Genomic DNA, 18,099 nt, shown 5'->3' on the forward strand with positions numbered 1-18,099 from the left:
TAATTTGTTATACAGTAGCTATGATTTGAACAATATGGTCACTAGAAGGATGTAATTTTGATTTAGGAGTGCAATGGTCGCTGTAATCAAGTGAAAATTGGATTGTAGTTTCAATGAATGATAGTCAAATTAATTGAAATTGTGGTTTGACATTTTAACACCCTGTAACTCGGTTATTTTTAAGAGTTCAGGGTGGTTCAACCACTTAACAGAACCGTTTTGAGCTCCTCTTTCCAGTGGTGTAGAGTAAAAAATTCTATTTAAAAAATTGCGTACAAGGTGACAAAAATAGTGAACCACCATGCTTTGCTTGCACACCCTGTATACTGGAGGCAAAAACGGTCCTGCAAACTAACGATGTTGGGTTAAGGAGTTGATTAGGAACATTTTTGGTCTTTTTTTTGTAACTTTCACTGTTTTCGAGTTATTTAGGAAAAACTGATCTGGTGCAACAAATTTTCAAATCAGTTGAAATTGTGGTCTGAAATTTGAACACGGTTTAAAGGACAGTCAGGGACAAAATTGCCGGTAAAACTTACTTGGAGTAAGAAAATGATTATTTTAAGCACATTTTTGGAATCTTCATTAAATTTCCTAACCGAAAACCTAAAAAAACACTACAAAATTTGGTACAGTCAGGAAGAAAAGCGGTGTCAAAGTTTCAACTGCCAGAAAGACAGTTTGAAAGAAGAGTCAGGAACAAAATCGCCTGTGAAGTACACTTGGAGTAAGAAAATTACAGTTTTAAGAGCATTTTTTGATTCCTCATTAAATTTCCTATTCAATAACCTGAAGGAACACTACAAAATTTGGTACAGTCAGGGAAAAAAGCGGTGTCAAAGTTTGAACTGCCAGAAACACAGTTTGAAAGAACAGTCAGGGACAAAATCGCCTGTAAAACCCACTTGGAGTAAGAAAATTACTGTTTTAAGCGCATTTTTTGATTTCTCATTAAATTTCGTATTCAATAACCTGGAGGAACACTACAAAATTTGGTACAGTCAGGGAAAAAAGCGGTGTCAAAGTTTGAACTGCCAGAAACACAGTTTCAAAGAACAGTCAGGGACAAAATCGCCTGTAAAACCCACATGGAGTAAGAAAATGACTGTTTTAAGCACATTTTTTGATTCCTCATTAAATTTCCTATTCAATAACCTGAAGGAACACTACAAAATTTGGTACAGTCAGGGAAAAAAGCGGTGTCAAAGTTTCAACTGCCAGAAACACAGTTTCAAAGAACAGTCAGGGACAAAATCGCCTGTAAAACCCACATGGAGTAAGAAAATGACTGTTTTAAGCACATTTTTTGATTCCTCATTAAATTTCCTATTCAATAACCTGAAGGAACACTACAAAATTTGGTACAGTCAGGGAGAAAAGCGGTGTCAAAGTTTGAACTACCAGAAACAGAGTTTCAAAGAACAGTCAGGGACAAAATCGCCTGTAAAACCCACTTGGAGTAAGAAAATTACTGTTTTAAGCGCATTTTTTGATTCCTCATTAAATTTCCTATTCAATAACCTGAAGGAACACTACAAAATTTGGTACAGTCAGGGAGAAAAGCGGTGTCAAAGTTTGAACTACCAGAAACAGAGTTTCAAAGAACAGTCAGGGACAAAATCGCCTGTAAAACCCACTTGGAGTAAGAAAATTTCTGTTTTAAGCGCATTTTTTGATTCCTCATTAAATTTCCTATTCAAAAACCTGAAGGAACACTACAAAATTTGGTACAGTCAGAGAGAAAAGCGGTGTCAAAGTTTGAACTGCCAGAAACACAGTATTTGTAATTTACTGGTCAAATTTTCCTGGTAAAGTAAAATATTTACTTTTTATAATTTTTTTACATCAATATCCCTTTTTTCTCTCAAAAACGAATATGACAGATTTTTGCTACTAGTTTAATTTTATGTAGACTTAGCATAAGTGTAAAATGTCACAGTCAAAACAAATCTTAGCCCAAGCTGTGGTAAGTTATTCTAATAATATGCTAGAATATTTACCAGAAAAAACAAGCATTTTTTGACCATCCAAGAGCGCCAAAAACAGTTTCGGCGAAGAGATTCCATCAGCTATCTGGTATACCCGGTCATCAATAAAACATGAACGTAAATCGAACCAGAAGTCCTTTTAAAATTGTCATAACGTCGCGTCGGAACAAGCGCCAGCCTACAAACGACCTAGGTCCTCGTTATAGAAGAATGGTCACAAAGAGTTTGGGTACCAGGGCCGTTTTTTTTTTTATAAAAAAAGGTAGACGAATTTATCTGACCGATAATTAAATGAAATCAATTCAAAAACTTTCTCATAAATGCTGAAAATCTTGCTAAAACATTGTGCACTATTTCAGGGATCGGTGAAGATGAAAAGACAAGATAAGTGACAAAACCACAGGAACTCTTCTATATTTCAAATGAAGAATTTAAAGTGAAGATCGATTTTAAAGACCAATAAATTAAAAAGGGGTTTTATCTAAAAACCTCGTTTTTAGTGTCCTTTCCGCTTCTTTAGGAGCCGGTATCGCCACCCAACTTGGTAGAAGATTTACTGGAACTTCTCGACCGACACGGCCGCTCTTTTATCAGGTGACAGTTGTTGTACTAATGAATGTTTTCGGGGCCCCGTTTGCTTGTAGTCCGGTGCCCCGTTCGTGTGTGTGTGAGACCCTCGAGATTAACCGTTTGTTCATTGCATGGCGTTCGGCCGTTTTTTACGTTTCGCTTTCTTCTTCTTCGTCCTCTTTGGCATAATTAGCCGCAAAAGATTTCGATAAAACAGTTTTTTTTTCAACTTCACTTTTCCGGAAAATGTTTTCAATATTTGCGCAACTCCTTCACATCATTCCGGCCTGCATAGCAAATTATTTGTCAAGCTAGTTAGTGCTTTTGTTCGACATTCTTCGTGAATACGGGCCACCCTCAAAACAGTGCCGCTTTTTGTTTTCGGATGGCAAAGGCCTTTCCGTTAACGCGTTAACTCAAAATAACAACATCACGCTTTTCTCATCGTAGACGTCATTCATTAACACGTTCGATCCCAACAAAGGGCGAAACTTTACGAATACATCGTAAATCTAGTCGGTTATGTCTGGTCAATTTGTCATGTGGTTACCCTCTATTGTTTCAATGGGCTGCAGGACAGTCCGAAGGACTAAAGCGTGCTTGGGTCTCGTTTGGAATTTTTCTTGAATAGTAATCAGCTTTTGTAAATATTAACATTTACCTTGAAACCGCTTTTTGAATTGGCAAATTGTTAAGGACAAAATGTATGCTTGTAAATAGTCCGATGTTGAAACATTCAGATTCACTAGAATATTACAACAGTTTTAAAAAATAATCTCTCTGAAAGAACATTACGAACTTAAAGTAATTAATAATAAAGTACGATTCATCACTATTTGCAATTGTAATTATTTTGCTCACCTTATCGAAATCAACTGACTGAAATTATCATTCTAGTAGGTGCTGAATTTTTCACAGTCACCCATAGAAGCGACAATATTTCTTCCTAACCACCCATTTAGCTTAAAAACTTATCGTAACTGTGGGCCTATTATAATTTATCATTAGCCCATGTTGCTTTCACCTCAGTTGTCAAAATATTTCGCCTGCGAGCGGTCCCGTAGAGGTATTCATTCCTTTTGTGGCGTTCGGCTCTTCGGTTTTGTAATGTGACCGAACAAGAAAAGGTAGGAAGAAATTTATTGCAATTTTAGGGTCAAGTTTCCGATGAAAAGATATATCGAGGCACATGGCCGAAACTATAGTTTTGGTTTAATGGTTCCGGCGGTCCTTTTGGGTTCAACTTCCAGGACGCTGACATAGCATCATCTAGGAGTCCGAGCCTTGGGAGGGATTTATGGACTTGCATTTTAATAAATTCATATGATTCGCAATGAGTTCGGAACCCACGCTCGCTGCAGAGGTCAAGTTCCCAAGAAAACGCGTGGGTACTTATTAACAAGGTAGTCATATCTTTCAGCCCGTAAACTATTAATTTAACGCCTTTTGAAGTGATGGTTGGGACCCTTTTTGAGGCGCACCGAAACCTGCTCCAAACAATAATTCACGATGTCTGATAATACTTTTTTTTTTTTTCGCCAACAACAACGGTTATCGCAGTCTCCTAATCTCTAAAAATTGTTGCCGTATTGCGATTCCTTAAACAAATTAAATTTTAATTAAGATGGAGTTTGATCATCCTTGAAATTTTAAAAGTTTATTTTAGTTCGTATGTAAGTTATTTATTACATACTATAAAGTATGCACTAAGAAGTCGTTAATTATGAACGATTCTTAGACAATTAATAAACTCGGTATCGTCCATTAAAATAGCTATTTATGTAACCAGTTACGAAAAGTTCGATTTTGTGTAACGAATGAATGTTTGTAGGGCGAGCGCAGCTAGGTCCTACAATTTGAATGAGTTACACAATAAGACATTTTCGAAACGTGTAGCATACATAATTTTTTCTAATTTTGACCAAAAAGCTGTGAAAACCATCTTTTAAAGTGATTTAACACAAATATTCACTTACATAGCACCTTGTATAAACTGTGACAACGACATGTTATGATGGATGTCGCCCATATGTTTCTACGGAAATGCATAAAAACAGGGAGTGATGAAATGAACTTTTCATAACTAGTTACATAAAGTGATTGTTAGAGAGAGAGAAAACGTTTTGTCACTCAGTTTTGAAAAGTGTCACTTTATATGCCAAAATTAGAAAAAAGCTTTTAATACACGGTCGATGGAAAAGTGCTTAAGTGACTATTTTTTAGGTTATTTTGATAATGGTACCATCTCGTCAATTCGATACAAAAAAAATTAGTAAATGATACTATCTTCAACAAATATGGATTATTGGTTATCTAATACCACTCCCAGAAAAAAATGATTACATACAGTGTGACCCATTTAGAATGGAAACACCCCTATAAAATTTTAGGTTATTAACCGATTTCAATGATTTTTTTTTTGAAATAATTAGGAATGAAATGTCTATTACGGGAGAAAATTTTAAATATTTATTTCAGTTTTCAGGTCATATTACGATACTTTTTCTTGATAGAAAATAGAGAATTTTTATTAGCGATTTTCTATCTATAGTGCTTTCAAATAGCTGTGACCAAAATTTCATGAAAATCCATTCATTAATAACCAAAGTTATGACAAATTAAAATTCAAAAATCCTCTAAGCTAACGGGTCACAAAAGAACACCCTGCATCAACTGTTGCCATAGAAATGGTGTTACTATTTACTTGTTTATTATTAATTATTAATTGATTAATTTCTAAAAAAAAAAAAAATAAAAAAAAAAAAAAATTTGGTCACAGCTATTTGAAAGCACTATAGATCCAGTGGCGTAGTAATTTTTTCAATAAAAAAATCGCTAATAAAAATTCTGCATTTTCTATCAAGAAAAAGTATCGTAATATGACCTGAAAACTGAAATAAATATTTAAAATTTTCTCCCGTAATAGATATTTCATTCCTGATTATTTCAAAAAAAAAATCATTGAAATCGGTTAATAACCTAAAATTTTATAGGGGTGTTTCCATTCTAAATGGGTCACACTGTATATACAGGGTGTTACAAATTCGATGTATTAGCATTGCTATCTCAGAAAGTATAATTGATAGAGTTTTAGTTAAATGGAGGCAAAGTTGCGCTTTTAATAGTTAATTAATATAGTAAAAAATTAATCACAAAATTTTCCTTACATCCGGAGATATCCAACAGAAACCGAAAAAGTCAAATTTCTATTTTTTTTTTACCAATTTATTAATGATTATTTTGGCGATACCATATTATAATCAAATTTTATTTGATTGAAGGATTGGACCACATACTTTTCCACGAAGGGGTTTAAACACACTTTTCTCGTTTTGAACATAACCCTACAAATAAAAATGTTGTTTCGTAAAAACGTCACCCTGTATAAAAATCCTTTAAACTGACCATATACTAAAAATCACCTCTGATAGCTGATTTGTTGGTAGAAATAGAAAATGAAAGAGCGAAAGTTAATGTTTAGCGACATCAAAGAGATACCCGGCTAGATAGTTAGTATACAGGGACGGCTTGACATTTATTAGCTCATATCTGACAGGTATTTTGTTCAACTAAACCTACACTTTGCTCTGGTACAAATTGTTGCAGACATTAAGTTTCAGGTGGGTGAGTTAAGGGACAATTCGTGGAGTAGAAAACTGCAAGCAGTTGATTGGCAAGTCCATCCCTGTCTGCTCTCGTTTCCACAATGTACTGGAAGCGCTACTAAAAAGGCATCGTCAGTGACAAAAGGGCCATCAATCAGTACCGGACAGGTAATTTACTAGAAGAACTAGAAGAAATGAAACCGAACTGCACTCTGTTTACAGATTCTAATCAAAACAAGTCGACCGCCCGGTATCACGTATGACAGCGGAGGTGGATGAAAGAAAGGTGCCGTCGTTTTATTGTTATCTGTTCTTTTTTATCGCAAATTAATACAAATTATGTTGATACTTTCTGTCTCATTAATTTCAACTAAAAATCTTCAGGTCAAATCAGGACACCCTGAATACGAAATTATAAGGGCATTTCCTTAAAAAAAACCCAAAACGTAAACCAAACGTCTGATCAAAGAACAAATTTAAACAAGCCAGAGTGCGTTATTTACAAATCAAACAAAGAATTAACGCGGCCTGAAAGACGAGTTATAATGTTTACATATTTTTATCAATTTTTTTTTTCCCTCGATCCTATAATACGTTGTCTATCTTTCCTAGGTAAACTCAGTCTATTAGAGTGGTTCGTACTGGGATCACGTTGATATCTCGTAAACTGGCGTAGGTCTAAACAGCTTTTATGATTCGCGTCGCGCTTATCTCGGGGTCGTACTGCTCAAAAACGCAAAGTGTATTGTAAGCTGAGCTGTAGTATAGGTGTTAAATTAATGGGTTCCTTTGGAGAATGTATTAATAACGGATGATAGAGTAAAGGTAGGTGACCTACGGATTTTATGTGTTACACCCCAGCAAAGTAACCACCCTTGATAAGTACAATTTCTAAGAAACAACATGATTACACAAGATTACGTTTAGAGTAGTTCAGTTTAGGGTTCGTTGGTTGTTTATTACTGATTACAGATTGTCACTAAACCTATATCAATAATCAAACCCAGCCCAAACAAATCTTTCAGAATATTTTAATATAATATAATAATTAATAATATACAGGGTGGTCCAGTTTTAAGTGTCAATAATTCACCATTTGATAGCTAATCAAAAAATAAGTTGACTTGCATTGTGTCATTTTTCTGAAAAACAATTCCTAAGGAAGATACAGTCCTCCAAATTTCAATTTAAAAATTCGTTTTATAGTTTAAAACTGAACATTCAAGACTTGTGAAAGTCCAAATTTGTACTGAATAGTCTAAAAACTTTTTTACTACTAGGAATGGTCTTATGATTCGCTTTCTCAGACTGCCATCCTGGTCGAGTATCTGAATCTGGCACTCAAGAACTAAAAAAAGTCCGGAAATCAAGACAAAGATTGTATTGTGCATGAAACTCATTTTTTACTACTAAAAATAGTATAAAAGTTGACTTTTAATGCTAGAAAGGACCTTACTAGGACAAAAGAGAGTCCAAAAGTATATTTTCAAGACTTTAATTGGTGTACAACTCAATTTTCTGGTCTGGACAACAAGTCTACAAGTAAATTAAATTTTCGGACTATTTTATTTCTAAAAATTAGTTCTCAAGACTATTATTGTAGCATTTGGTACCAACATTTTTTACTTTTATTACTGAAGAAACTTGACTTTTGGAAATCAGTCTTAAAAAGCACTAAAAACAGTCTGAATTTCTTAGAGATGCTACAATTTATTGCACCTATGAGTGTAGAAGTCAATTTAATAGTGAAGAAGCTTGAAATGACATTTTTAAGATTATGGTCAGTGGACAAACTGGCTTTTAAGCCTGATAAGTCAAAAAGTTTGTAAAGATAGTCTTGAAACTCGATTTGAGGCACTGAAAACAGCTTTAAAACACTAAAAACAGTCTAGTTTATTAAGAAATACCCGAATTTTTAGCACTGAGGTGTCTAGAAGTCGATTTAATAGTGACAAAGCTTGGAATGCTATTTTAAGTCTACGAAGAATGTAAAAATTGTTTTTTAAGTTTGCTATGTCAATAACTTGGTGAAGATAGTCTTGAAACTCGATTTTCCAAGCTGAAAGCAGTTTTGAAGCACTAAAAATAGTCCAGAATTCGAAGAAAATGAAAAGCAAAGTAAAAAGCACGAAAAGTTCGTTTTCAAGACAATTTTCATGAATCTAATGTTAATGTCCTGCATCTAAGACTATTTTCAAGACTAAAATATTGAAATTTGTCTTCAAATTATGAAAACTTACTTCAAATGCAAATTTTAAGCTTCTGATGTCACTTTTCATTAGTTCAGTCACATTTTGGGGTTCAAGTCAATTTTTAAGGTTTAAATGTATGAATTTGTAGTAACAAATTGTTGAAAAAGTAGTTTTTATGTCTACAAGTCAAGTTTTAGTATTAAAGTCTCTCGATTTGCATGAAAACTGGTTATATACACAACTTTTAAGCTTCTGAAATTTTTATCTTTTTTAATTCAATTTTCAAAACTAAAGTCTTTTAGTTTGTCTGGAAACTATGAAAACTGGCTACAATAATATTTTTCAAACTTCTTAAGTGAATTTTGCGTTTCCAAGACCATTTTTAAGTTGGGTTGGGTTAGTTTTGGGTCTTTGACCGTAATAACGTGTAATAAAGTGCTTGTTCCAAATTTGATCAATATTGCTCCAACGGTCTGACAGTTATGACAAAAAAAACGATTTTTTAAACAGAAATTTGAAGGACTGTATTTTCCTTAGGAAGCACTTTTCAGGAAAATGACATAATGAATGTCAACTTATTTTTTAATTGGCTATGGATTGGTGAATTATTGACATTTAAAACTGGCCCACTCTGTATAAATATTAATAATAATTTTAATATGTAATAATCCAAAGAAACAGCAATCTGAAAGCTGCTTTGTTGATCAATCACAAACCACTACATTAGACACATTTGGACTAACCAACATGTTAAGTTTATGTGGGCAATATTTGTGTAAACCACAGCACAGTGACTAGTTTGTGATTGGTCAAAAAAGCAGCTTTCAGCTGGCTGCTATTTTTTGACCAATCACACACTACAATCAGTAGTATTATTTACGCAAATGACCAATCACCAACTATACTCACTCGTGCTGTGATTTACAAGTACTGCATATCTGGACTCATGCTATGTAGGCAGTTTTTGCTCTTTTTAGACTTTTTTTTAGAAAAAACCAATTAAAAAACATTAAATTGTATCTCTTTCGAAACGTTGACACCACTTGAAACTGCATTACTGATCCAATTTCAAATAAACAGACTCATTGCAGGTATGTAAATATGTCAGTAATAAAGCAATTAAGATTAATTATTGAGCAATAACGGATAAAACGACACCAACAAATTGCAGTCCTAACGTTAAGCGATATTTCATAGAGTTTGTTATTAAGACCAAGGTTTCTGGGTTACTTTGAGTATATTTGGGGCATCGTAGATGTAACTTATGCGCACTATAATAGCAAAACAAACTCGAATATTCTATAGAGTTTTTGCAGATCGCGATAAGGGAAATTTGCATCGCGGAATGTATGTCGGATATGTTTTCCTAGTTTTACTTCCGCATCAGTCACATTCAGTGTTCTCAGTTGGTTTGGATGTGTTTAAAACAGAAAAGGTACGTTGTTTTACTAATTGATCCGTATTTAAAATTATTTTCGTATCAATTTTAAAATGGTTGTAAATTAGGGTCACAAAAATAACTAGATTAACTAGGATTAAACTGCCTAATACGTAACATACTACTTCAGCAGCGTATACACTACCAGATAAGTAGTATTAAATCCCGTTAATTGCCTATTATTTCGGATGCTTCGCTTTTTCTGCTTACTCACTTTAGACGTATTCGTTTAATTTGAATATTACTCTTCGCTTATTAGAAACCTACATTCTGAGAAGTAGAGTACATCAATCCAAAACGAAAACCTAGCTTTATCTGAACTGTAGATAACCTACTTTAATTCTGAAAATTGTTGCACTTTTACAATCATTGATTTATTTCTCAAAAAATAGAATTATCACATTAAAATAATATACTAATTCAATTTGACGCAACAAAATTGCTAATACTGACACCATAAATGATTTACTGCTGTGTGTCGTTCTTATAAATTAGGTTTTTCCTAGACTTTACTGTAATGTGTGGTTTTATGCAGTATGGTAATTTCCATATAGCTTTCCAATTCCCAAAATGTGATTAAAAAAAAATTTTCTTAATGATACATTCCGTGGGTTTTTTGTGCTTAAAACCACCAAGTTGAGTTTGATGAAAACCGAGTTTAGGTATATACAGGGCAAAACTAACCAGTCAGCTACACTAACTAGATTAATTCATTTGAAGTCTATTACACTTAAAATATATTCGAAATATAAAAGTTTCTGTTAAATGAAACATCCTGTATATTACCCTTTTTTGTAAGTCTGCCTCTATTTTTAAGTTTGATTCATCTAGATATAATATCTACTAACCTAACCTAACATCAAATGTTTTTGATTTGTAGTAACTGTCTATTGTGGTTATATTTCGATCTGTCACAATATGTCACAAATCAGTATAAATCATATTTAATGCTTGTTTATAAATCTATTAATCTGATGCAAACGTGTCAACTGACAAAGTCACTTGAAAAACCTTTAAATAGTATTAAACTACGTTAAAGGTACCTTGAAGCTTCATTAGTCAAATTTTGACAGGTAACACGTCTTTTAGACATATTTAAATCTGTCACATTGGTGGCAACTGTCAAATACCACTCAAAACTTGCTTAAAAGCACTGTTATAATTAGTGTACAGTTGTAAATCGTATTTAATGCTTGTTTATAGGTTCATGAGTAGAAATTTTAGTCGTGATGTGTATCTGATTTTTTAAATCATTCTTTAATCTGTCATATTCTTTGAAACTGGACAATACCATTCCATAAAACTATAAAATTACCAAACTTACTTAAAAACAATACAATCAGTGTAAATCATATTATTATTCATTTTATAGTTTTGTGAGTGGTTTTTGGGCAGTTGTGACGTGTAACTGTCTATTTAGATTTGTCACAATGGTGGTAATTGTCAAATACAACTCCACGCAGCTATTGAACAACAAAAATTGTTTGAATTTTCTAGGAATTTTTCTAAAACTTAAAAGGTTAAGCAGTTTTTGGCTGTCAGTCTAGTGGTAGTTAAACAGGGTGTCCCAAAAACCCAACGTCATCATTTAGAGGATTACTGAGCAGAATATCATAATATGACTTTAATAAAAAGTTGATACTTTTCAAATTATGAATACATTTATGAATTTCGTATAATCCTGAAACAAAAGCCAAAAATACTGTTTGTTGTGACATTTTTTTAAAATTTATTATTTTTGATCAGTTGATCAGAAAATTTATTATAAATGGGTATAATAACGGCTTGTGTGATAATTCTATTTATAGATGTCGTTAAACATGGACGATTCCGGGCAAAGAACCAGCCGTAGAAAATTCTCAGCCCCGAACCGTCTTTGCTACCTATCTGTGACGTCAACAAACGTATCCTAGTGCCCGACGACCTGTTACCGAGGTACCATCGGCCTTCTTGATCGCGACGCGTTTCGCAAGCCAAGGAACCCTTCGAGGACCGTTGATTTGCGAGCCCCAGGTACCATCTGCCTCAGCCGGGTCCCGCCCGCCGGCCAATCAGCGCGCAGGCTCCGAAGATGGCCAAGCGGGCCGAGTGGGGCACCCAGTCTGCGCCTCACCTCAACACAAGTGCATCTAAGTACTTACCTGATGCACATAGCTAAGTACCAAAGTGACCAAGGCAATAAGGTGCGTGACTTACTTCGGTACAACGCGACCAAGTGATGATACTCTGAGTAGCGTATAAAAGGTGCCGGACGTTATCTCGATTCGCAAATCGCAGTCAATCGCCGGCGATTCTCCCAAACGTTTTCAGCGACATGTTCAGCTAGAACTGGTCGAAACATGCCGCTAGGGTGATGTAGTGATGAGGTTGGCCAGGTGAGGCAATGAGGTGGTGCGCGGTGGCGGCGGTTATCCTGGGGCTCGTCCTGGGTGCGCTGGCTTGCGGTCCGGGACGGGGCACGAGCAGACGCCGGGGCTCCAGGAAACTTACGCCCCTGGTGTACAAACAGCACGTACCGAACGTACCGGAACATACGTTGACCGCGAGTGGACTCAATGAGGGACGTGTGGAACGGAACGATTCTCGTTTTTGGGAACTCGAAGCCAATTACAACAAAGATATCAATTTTAGGGATGAGGAAGGTACCGGCGCTGATAGGCTCATGACTGGGGTAAGTTCAAAATTACTATACAAATCCTTTTTATGAACCATTTTACTTATAGTTGCTGCTTTTCATTAATTATAACTTACTGATAAATCAATTTTTTTTAAACTGTTAAATGCTATACTATTTTACCTAATCAAAAATAGAGGCTAAACTGCTTGAAAAATTAATAACTAAACCTAAAAAACTAATACCATTAATGTTATACGAGGAAAGTTTTTATGTTTTTGTTCCAAAAATAATTTTTTTACGTCGTTCAGGGTAATCCAAATATCCAGGAAAATTTAATTTTTATCGTTAAAAATTCAACTGCTTCACAGTGATCCTGCTAATGATGATCGCAAATCCGGAAATGATCCAACACTACAATTTAGAAATTTTATGGTTGTAAAACACCATAAAAATGCATGTAATATCAATATTTACCGCTTTCAAATATCATAATAATACATTAATAATAAAACGCAACACTTGAAAACTGTTATAATTATTGTTTATCTAGTTTTTTATCGGGCATGGTATCGCATGCACTAATCCTGGTTTAAATTTATCCAGAAATTTTTATATATTTGAAGTAGTTTTGTCGAGACTAATAATTGGATTACATTAAAAATGCCTATCATAAATTAGGAAAATTGGTGTGCTAGACTACAAGGATTAAGGTTAAACAAATAGAAGTTCTTATAATATTTATGTAATATATTACAAGCGTTTCGATACGTAACTTTGATCTTAAAATTACAGGGGAATCTGTTCTGGGTGGTTAGTGGTTTGTCCTTCAGACTGTCCATTTTGTTGCACCGTAATACAATCGCTTACTTTGTAATGCACCGTAATTAGTAAATAAATCTCTACATAAAAAAAAGCGATTTTCCAGTCTAATCAGTCTTGAAATAATATTTGGATAATCGGATGAGTAAATACATTTTTTTCCAAATCTATATTTAGAATTTTACAATATTGTTTACTTGATAAAACCTGTCGATTACCGGCAAACTACACTAAAGTGCTCTTTTTACTTTTAGATGGGGCAATATGGTTAATATTCGAGTAAACTGTTTTGAATCATAATTCAACAATATGTAGGCTGAATACTGACAGAAGTGCGTGTTATTGCGAATACTTTCAGGAAACTAGAGCAATTCGTGGATCTGTGATGCGTCAAAACAAAAGTGAAACTGTTATATTGTTCCAAACTAAAACATGGTTATTCTCCTCAAGTCCCACTTTAATGTTAAGTCTAAAGGATTTTTAAAAAATTTTGAGTAAATAATTATAAATTGCGGTGTGGTAGCCCACACTTGATTAATAGTTTTTCCTAGACTCAAATATTTATACGTTTTTTTAATGTCTGCATTATTGAGCAATAAAAGATACTTTTGCAACTGTTTTATGGTGTCGTAAAAACTCCTCAATTCCAATTAACATTAGTGTTTCGTAACAAAGTACGGATTTTCTGCACGGCAATTTTTTTTTAATTTTATTATCTCAACATTTGCTCATCCTCTGCGGCTTTGATCAACAAAGAGATACGTTTTTTCTCGTCATTGTTTAAGTTTGACCGCACTAAGAAACACATAATCCTATTGGTTTCTACGAATTCTAGACAAAACAATTTCAGGGAATAATTAATTTAAAACACATTGAAAAATAGTGTTTGTAACAGTTAGTGAGGTTTTAATTCATAATTCAAATACTGTTCAAGTTATTATTTTGTTTTCTCAAATAATTTTGTAAATAAATAAAGTTTGTTTGTCCTCCAGGAGATTAGTTATTGACATTTATACATGGTTGGTATGCAGGTCAAAATGGTGGTTGGAGGACAGCTTTGAGTCACATTTCTAATAAGTATTTTTGAATTGTATTTTTCTAGATCAAGTTATCAGTTTGAAATTTAATTTCAAAAGTGTTAATTGATGGGTTAACGGAATACACCGTAATGTGCGCAAAACACGTCGAGGGAATATCACCCTTAGTGACGATAAGTAACAAAACTGAAAAATTGTCTGTGCCAAGAAAATTTTACTTGCTTTTTTTAAACAATAATTATACCAAAATTAGCCGTTTAATCGTGGCAAGTATTGCACTTTGTAGTATTTGTCAAACACTTAAAAAAAGTAAAATTTAAAACGTGAAGTGGTTTCGGTTGGAAAACCCAAATTTTTGTCTCCAATAATTTACAATTAAAAGTGGTTAAATGAAAAATGTAACCAACTGGCAGTTCATGCCCTTTTTTTTCTAAAAAAAAAGACTAAAATCGTATCAACAAGAAAACCAAACAAGCGCACGCAAATTGTAAATAGAAATACTCAACAATAGAATAATTATTACACTTATTGTGTTTGTTGTCCGTTGGTTTGGTCGTGAGAAAAGGAAGAATCAATACAAATACTGAAACGCTTTTGTTTGAAGAACAGTGAAAACCTGTCTTGTCTCCAGACACAAAGATAATGGTATTTGCTCTTCGATATATCGAGAATGAAAGGACTAAACTCGATACTCGTTAAACACTTTAGAGCTACTCCGATAGAAAAAAGTTCATTTTAGCTAATTCAAAGATGATCTGGTTAGTAGTCTCTATTACTCTGAATAAAGTGAACACTCCCATTTATGGGTTGAGCAAGAAACAACCATGTCGATTTCCCAATAAGCCCATTGAAAATGTTTTTTACCTACAAATCATTAAGTATATTTAATTTTTTCAAAACTCTGGCAGTTAACAGTTAACGAACAATCGGCCTCCCGCAGCAGTTCTTTAAACGATTTCGTTGGTATTTCTCGAATTTCTCACGATATCAATTCATACCTGAACCGTCAGTATGGCTTCTCTTTCCTGTTGCATGAAACCGAGATCTTCACGGTTTAACTTTTGCATTTTAAAATCTCCACCCGACCCGTCTATCTCTCTCTCGTTAGTGGTCAGTCTTTCAAGTTGTAGTTTAAACTGAAGAAAGCTGATGTTGCGGTCGGACTTATCGGTTACCGAGATATTTTACATTGTACGTCGGGGAGTTTAATGAATTACACTGCCCGCAGGAGGTAATTTTTGTATGTCCGTTTCGTAATTTCTTCAGACTGGGACGTGTTGATGCAAGTTAAAGACAGATAAACTAATTGGTCCACCAATCTTCTATAAGCTTAACTTTCAGTTACAAACAATGTGTGTTCTATTCTTGATAATGTAAACAAGGATTAAACCTTGATTATTATTAAATTATTGTTGTGTTGTACTGGTCTTAATTTGATTGGTTACAGTTTTCCTTCAGAGAGAGAACTACAATTAATATAAACAACATTGTATTGAATTAAAAATATGAAAAATCCTTAGAGCATCAAAGTCAGCTTTTTCATGATTCTGAATTGGCTGAACTCGTTTATTGTTCAAAATATTCTGTAAATACAATGTGCCCCAAAACATTGATTGAATGAAAAAAATGATTTTTAGGTTGCAATTTTGTTAAACAATTTGCTTCATCCAAGCCGCGTGAAACTCAAAAATACTTATTAGAAATGTGCCTTAAAGCTGTCCTCCAACCACCATTTTGACCTTCATACCAACCATGTGTAAATGTCAATAACTAATCTCCTGGAGGACAAACAAACTTGATTTATTTACAAAATTATTTGAGAAAACCAAATAATAACTTGAACAGTATTTGAATTATGAATTATAAAACCTCACTAACTGTTAGGAACACTATTTTTCAATGTGTTTTAAATTAATTATTCCAGATATTTATTATTAATGAAAATTCTTTATAGTCTTTGTTGTAGTAACTAATTTTTAATTTTCCAAACTAGTTTCTGCCTACATTACTAACCCTGTTAGAATTCAAAGAAATTTGCTTCTCACTGAAATCACTTGTTTGTATTTATATTTGTTTTAATTGCTACAAAAAAATGAGACTTGACAGATGACACTTTTGATTCAATCAAACTTCAATACCATAGAAGTATCAATAAGTCAATTGCATACCCACTTGAATCGTCACACATACGACGATATTGTTGGCACCTACTCGGAATTAATGCAAATGACAGTTAACGCCTGTAATCGCAAATTGAATCTCGTGTTTGTTTCACCTTTTACACCTTGTTACTGTCTTTAATGCGCAATGCTACACGCTTTTATTACTCTCTCTTCATTTGGGCTTCTATAGCAAGAAAGTCCTGGTTAGTCACTGGCTGAAAATTGTGATAAATGTTAACAATGGAGCTGTAAAAATGTTATCGGCAACACCTGCCACATAACTTTCTAAACGTTCATTGTTTAGTATGGTAACAAACAATAGTTAAATTAGAATTTTTCAAATTTTTTTGATCAGCGCAATAAAACTCTGAGAAAAGGTAACATTAAATGCACCTGAAAATAAATCAGCCCTCTTTAAACCATTAGCATATCGCGACAAAAGGTCTATTGTATTAAAAGTGTATTGGCCATCGAGAGTAAATTATTTTCCGCTTGTTCCAACAATGCGATTTATTGTTACGGAGGCCCGGCATGTTTCACTACACAATAAAATAATAACTTGAGGATGTTCGTGTAAGTCACTGGGAAGTTAAAATTAAAAACTTTCTTATGCTCACGACGTTGCCTTTTTTGGACTCGGATGATGAGAATGGCGATACGAAAAACCGTCTTTGCTCGGTTCACGAACATCAGCGAAAACAATACTCATCTTTGGTGTAACAATATCAAAGGCATTGTTTAACAATTTTATGAATTGCTACCCTATGCTGGTCAAATTTACCAACGTTGAAGAACACAATGCCCTTGGATTCCTTTTGGACGGTTTGATAGCGACAAAAACCACTTTTATTAATCCAACCAACTCGATTTTCCATCTTGGTTGGCATGTCTGAATCTTGTTTACATAGCACGCGAAGATATTTTAATGTGTGGCCGGCAATTTCATTTTCAATGGCATTTTAAACTTTTCTGTCTGTATTCGTCAGTTGCGTAAGTCGTAAAAAAACTCTTGCTTTTACTGCAAATAAGGTGGTGCCGTTCATTACATCACGTCTTGTTGTTGGTACTCTTTTTGTCTGAAGAATCTTGCCATTTTTTTGGGTTTTAATTACTACAAATTATATTACAACACATAGTTTGGAAAAATTCATAAACACACCATGTGACGAAAAATTGTGGGGTTATACAGCAAATAAAGAGTTACATAACAATTTAAAATAAGAGAGTAACGTTTCTTGATAAATATAACTTAAAATAAGATTTGAGATTTCACTAATAAAAAGAAACTATTGTATTGTTTCTTCAACTGTCAAAATAGTCTGTCACAACTTGTCAAAAATTTTTTTTACCACCCTGTATCAAATTAGAGTAGGACTTTTGCCGTTTAAAGCCCGGAGTCACCTTCTCTAGGAATTTTTATGCAACTTTTTCCATATCTGTAATAGTTTTGAAGATATTACCCTAACTGGATTACAAAATGGATTTTGGGATCAGAAACGCCATTTTTCTGAAAAAGTGCCTCAAAACTTAGCTCGGCTGTTTTTTGAGGTGTACCACGCAAAAAATACCGATTTTCCTTATCTTTCAAGTGGTGTACTCCAAAATCACCTCTTTGGTGTACAAAATGAGTCAAAAAAGTGATTAGTGGAGATTGGTAAAGTTTGGTCACCC

The 18,099-nt window shown here is 33.9% G+C and overlaps 2 protein-coding genes across 4 annotated transcripts in view; one reads left to right on the plus strand and one right to left on the minus strand.

Annotated features, from left to right (window-relative positions):
* The window catches only part of LOC145734245 (methylglyoxal reductase DkgA-like), a 50,434-nt gene that overhangs the window by 20,565 nt on the left and 11,770 nt on the right, over positions 1–18,099 (minus strand). The window lies entirely within an intron of this gene.
* Positions 6,818–18,099, plus strand: part of hh (hedgehog signaling protein) — a 29,311-nt gene continuing 18,029 nt past the window's right edge. The window contains exons 1-2 of one of the 2 annotated variants that reach the window (XM_081987492.1): positions 6,818–6,988; positions 11,602–12,464. In XM_081987492.1, coding sequence (XP_081843618.1) covers positions 12,177–12,464 — 288 coding nt within the window. In that variant the 5' untranslated portion in view covers positions 6,818–6,988; positions 11,602–12,176. Of the gene's footprint in view, positions 6,989–9,774; positions 9,791–11,601; positions 12,465–18,099 lie in introns of those variants that run through there. The other variant, XM_081987493.1, reaches the window with a different exon arrangement.

Source organism: Ips typographus, linkage group LG9 (assembly GCF_016097725.1).
Source record: "Ips typographus isolate SLU linkage group LG9, UJ_Ityp_2.0, whole genome shotgun sequence".
NCBI lineage: Eukaryota > Metazoa > Arthropoda > Insecta > Coleoptera > Curculionidae > Ips > Ips typographus.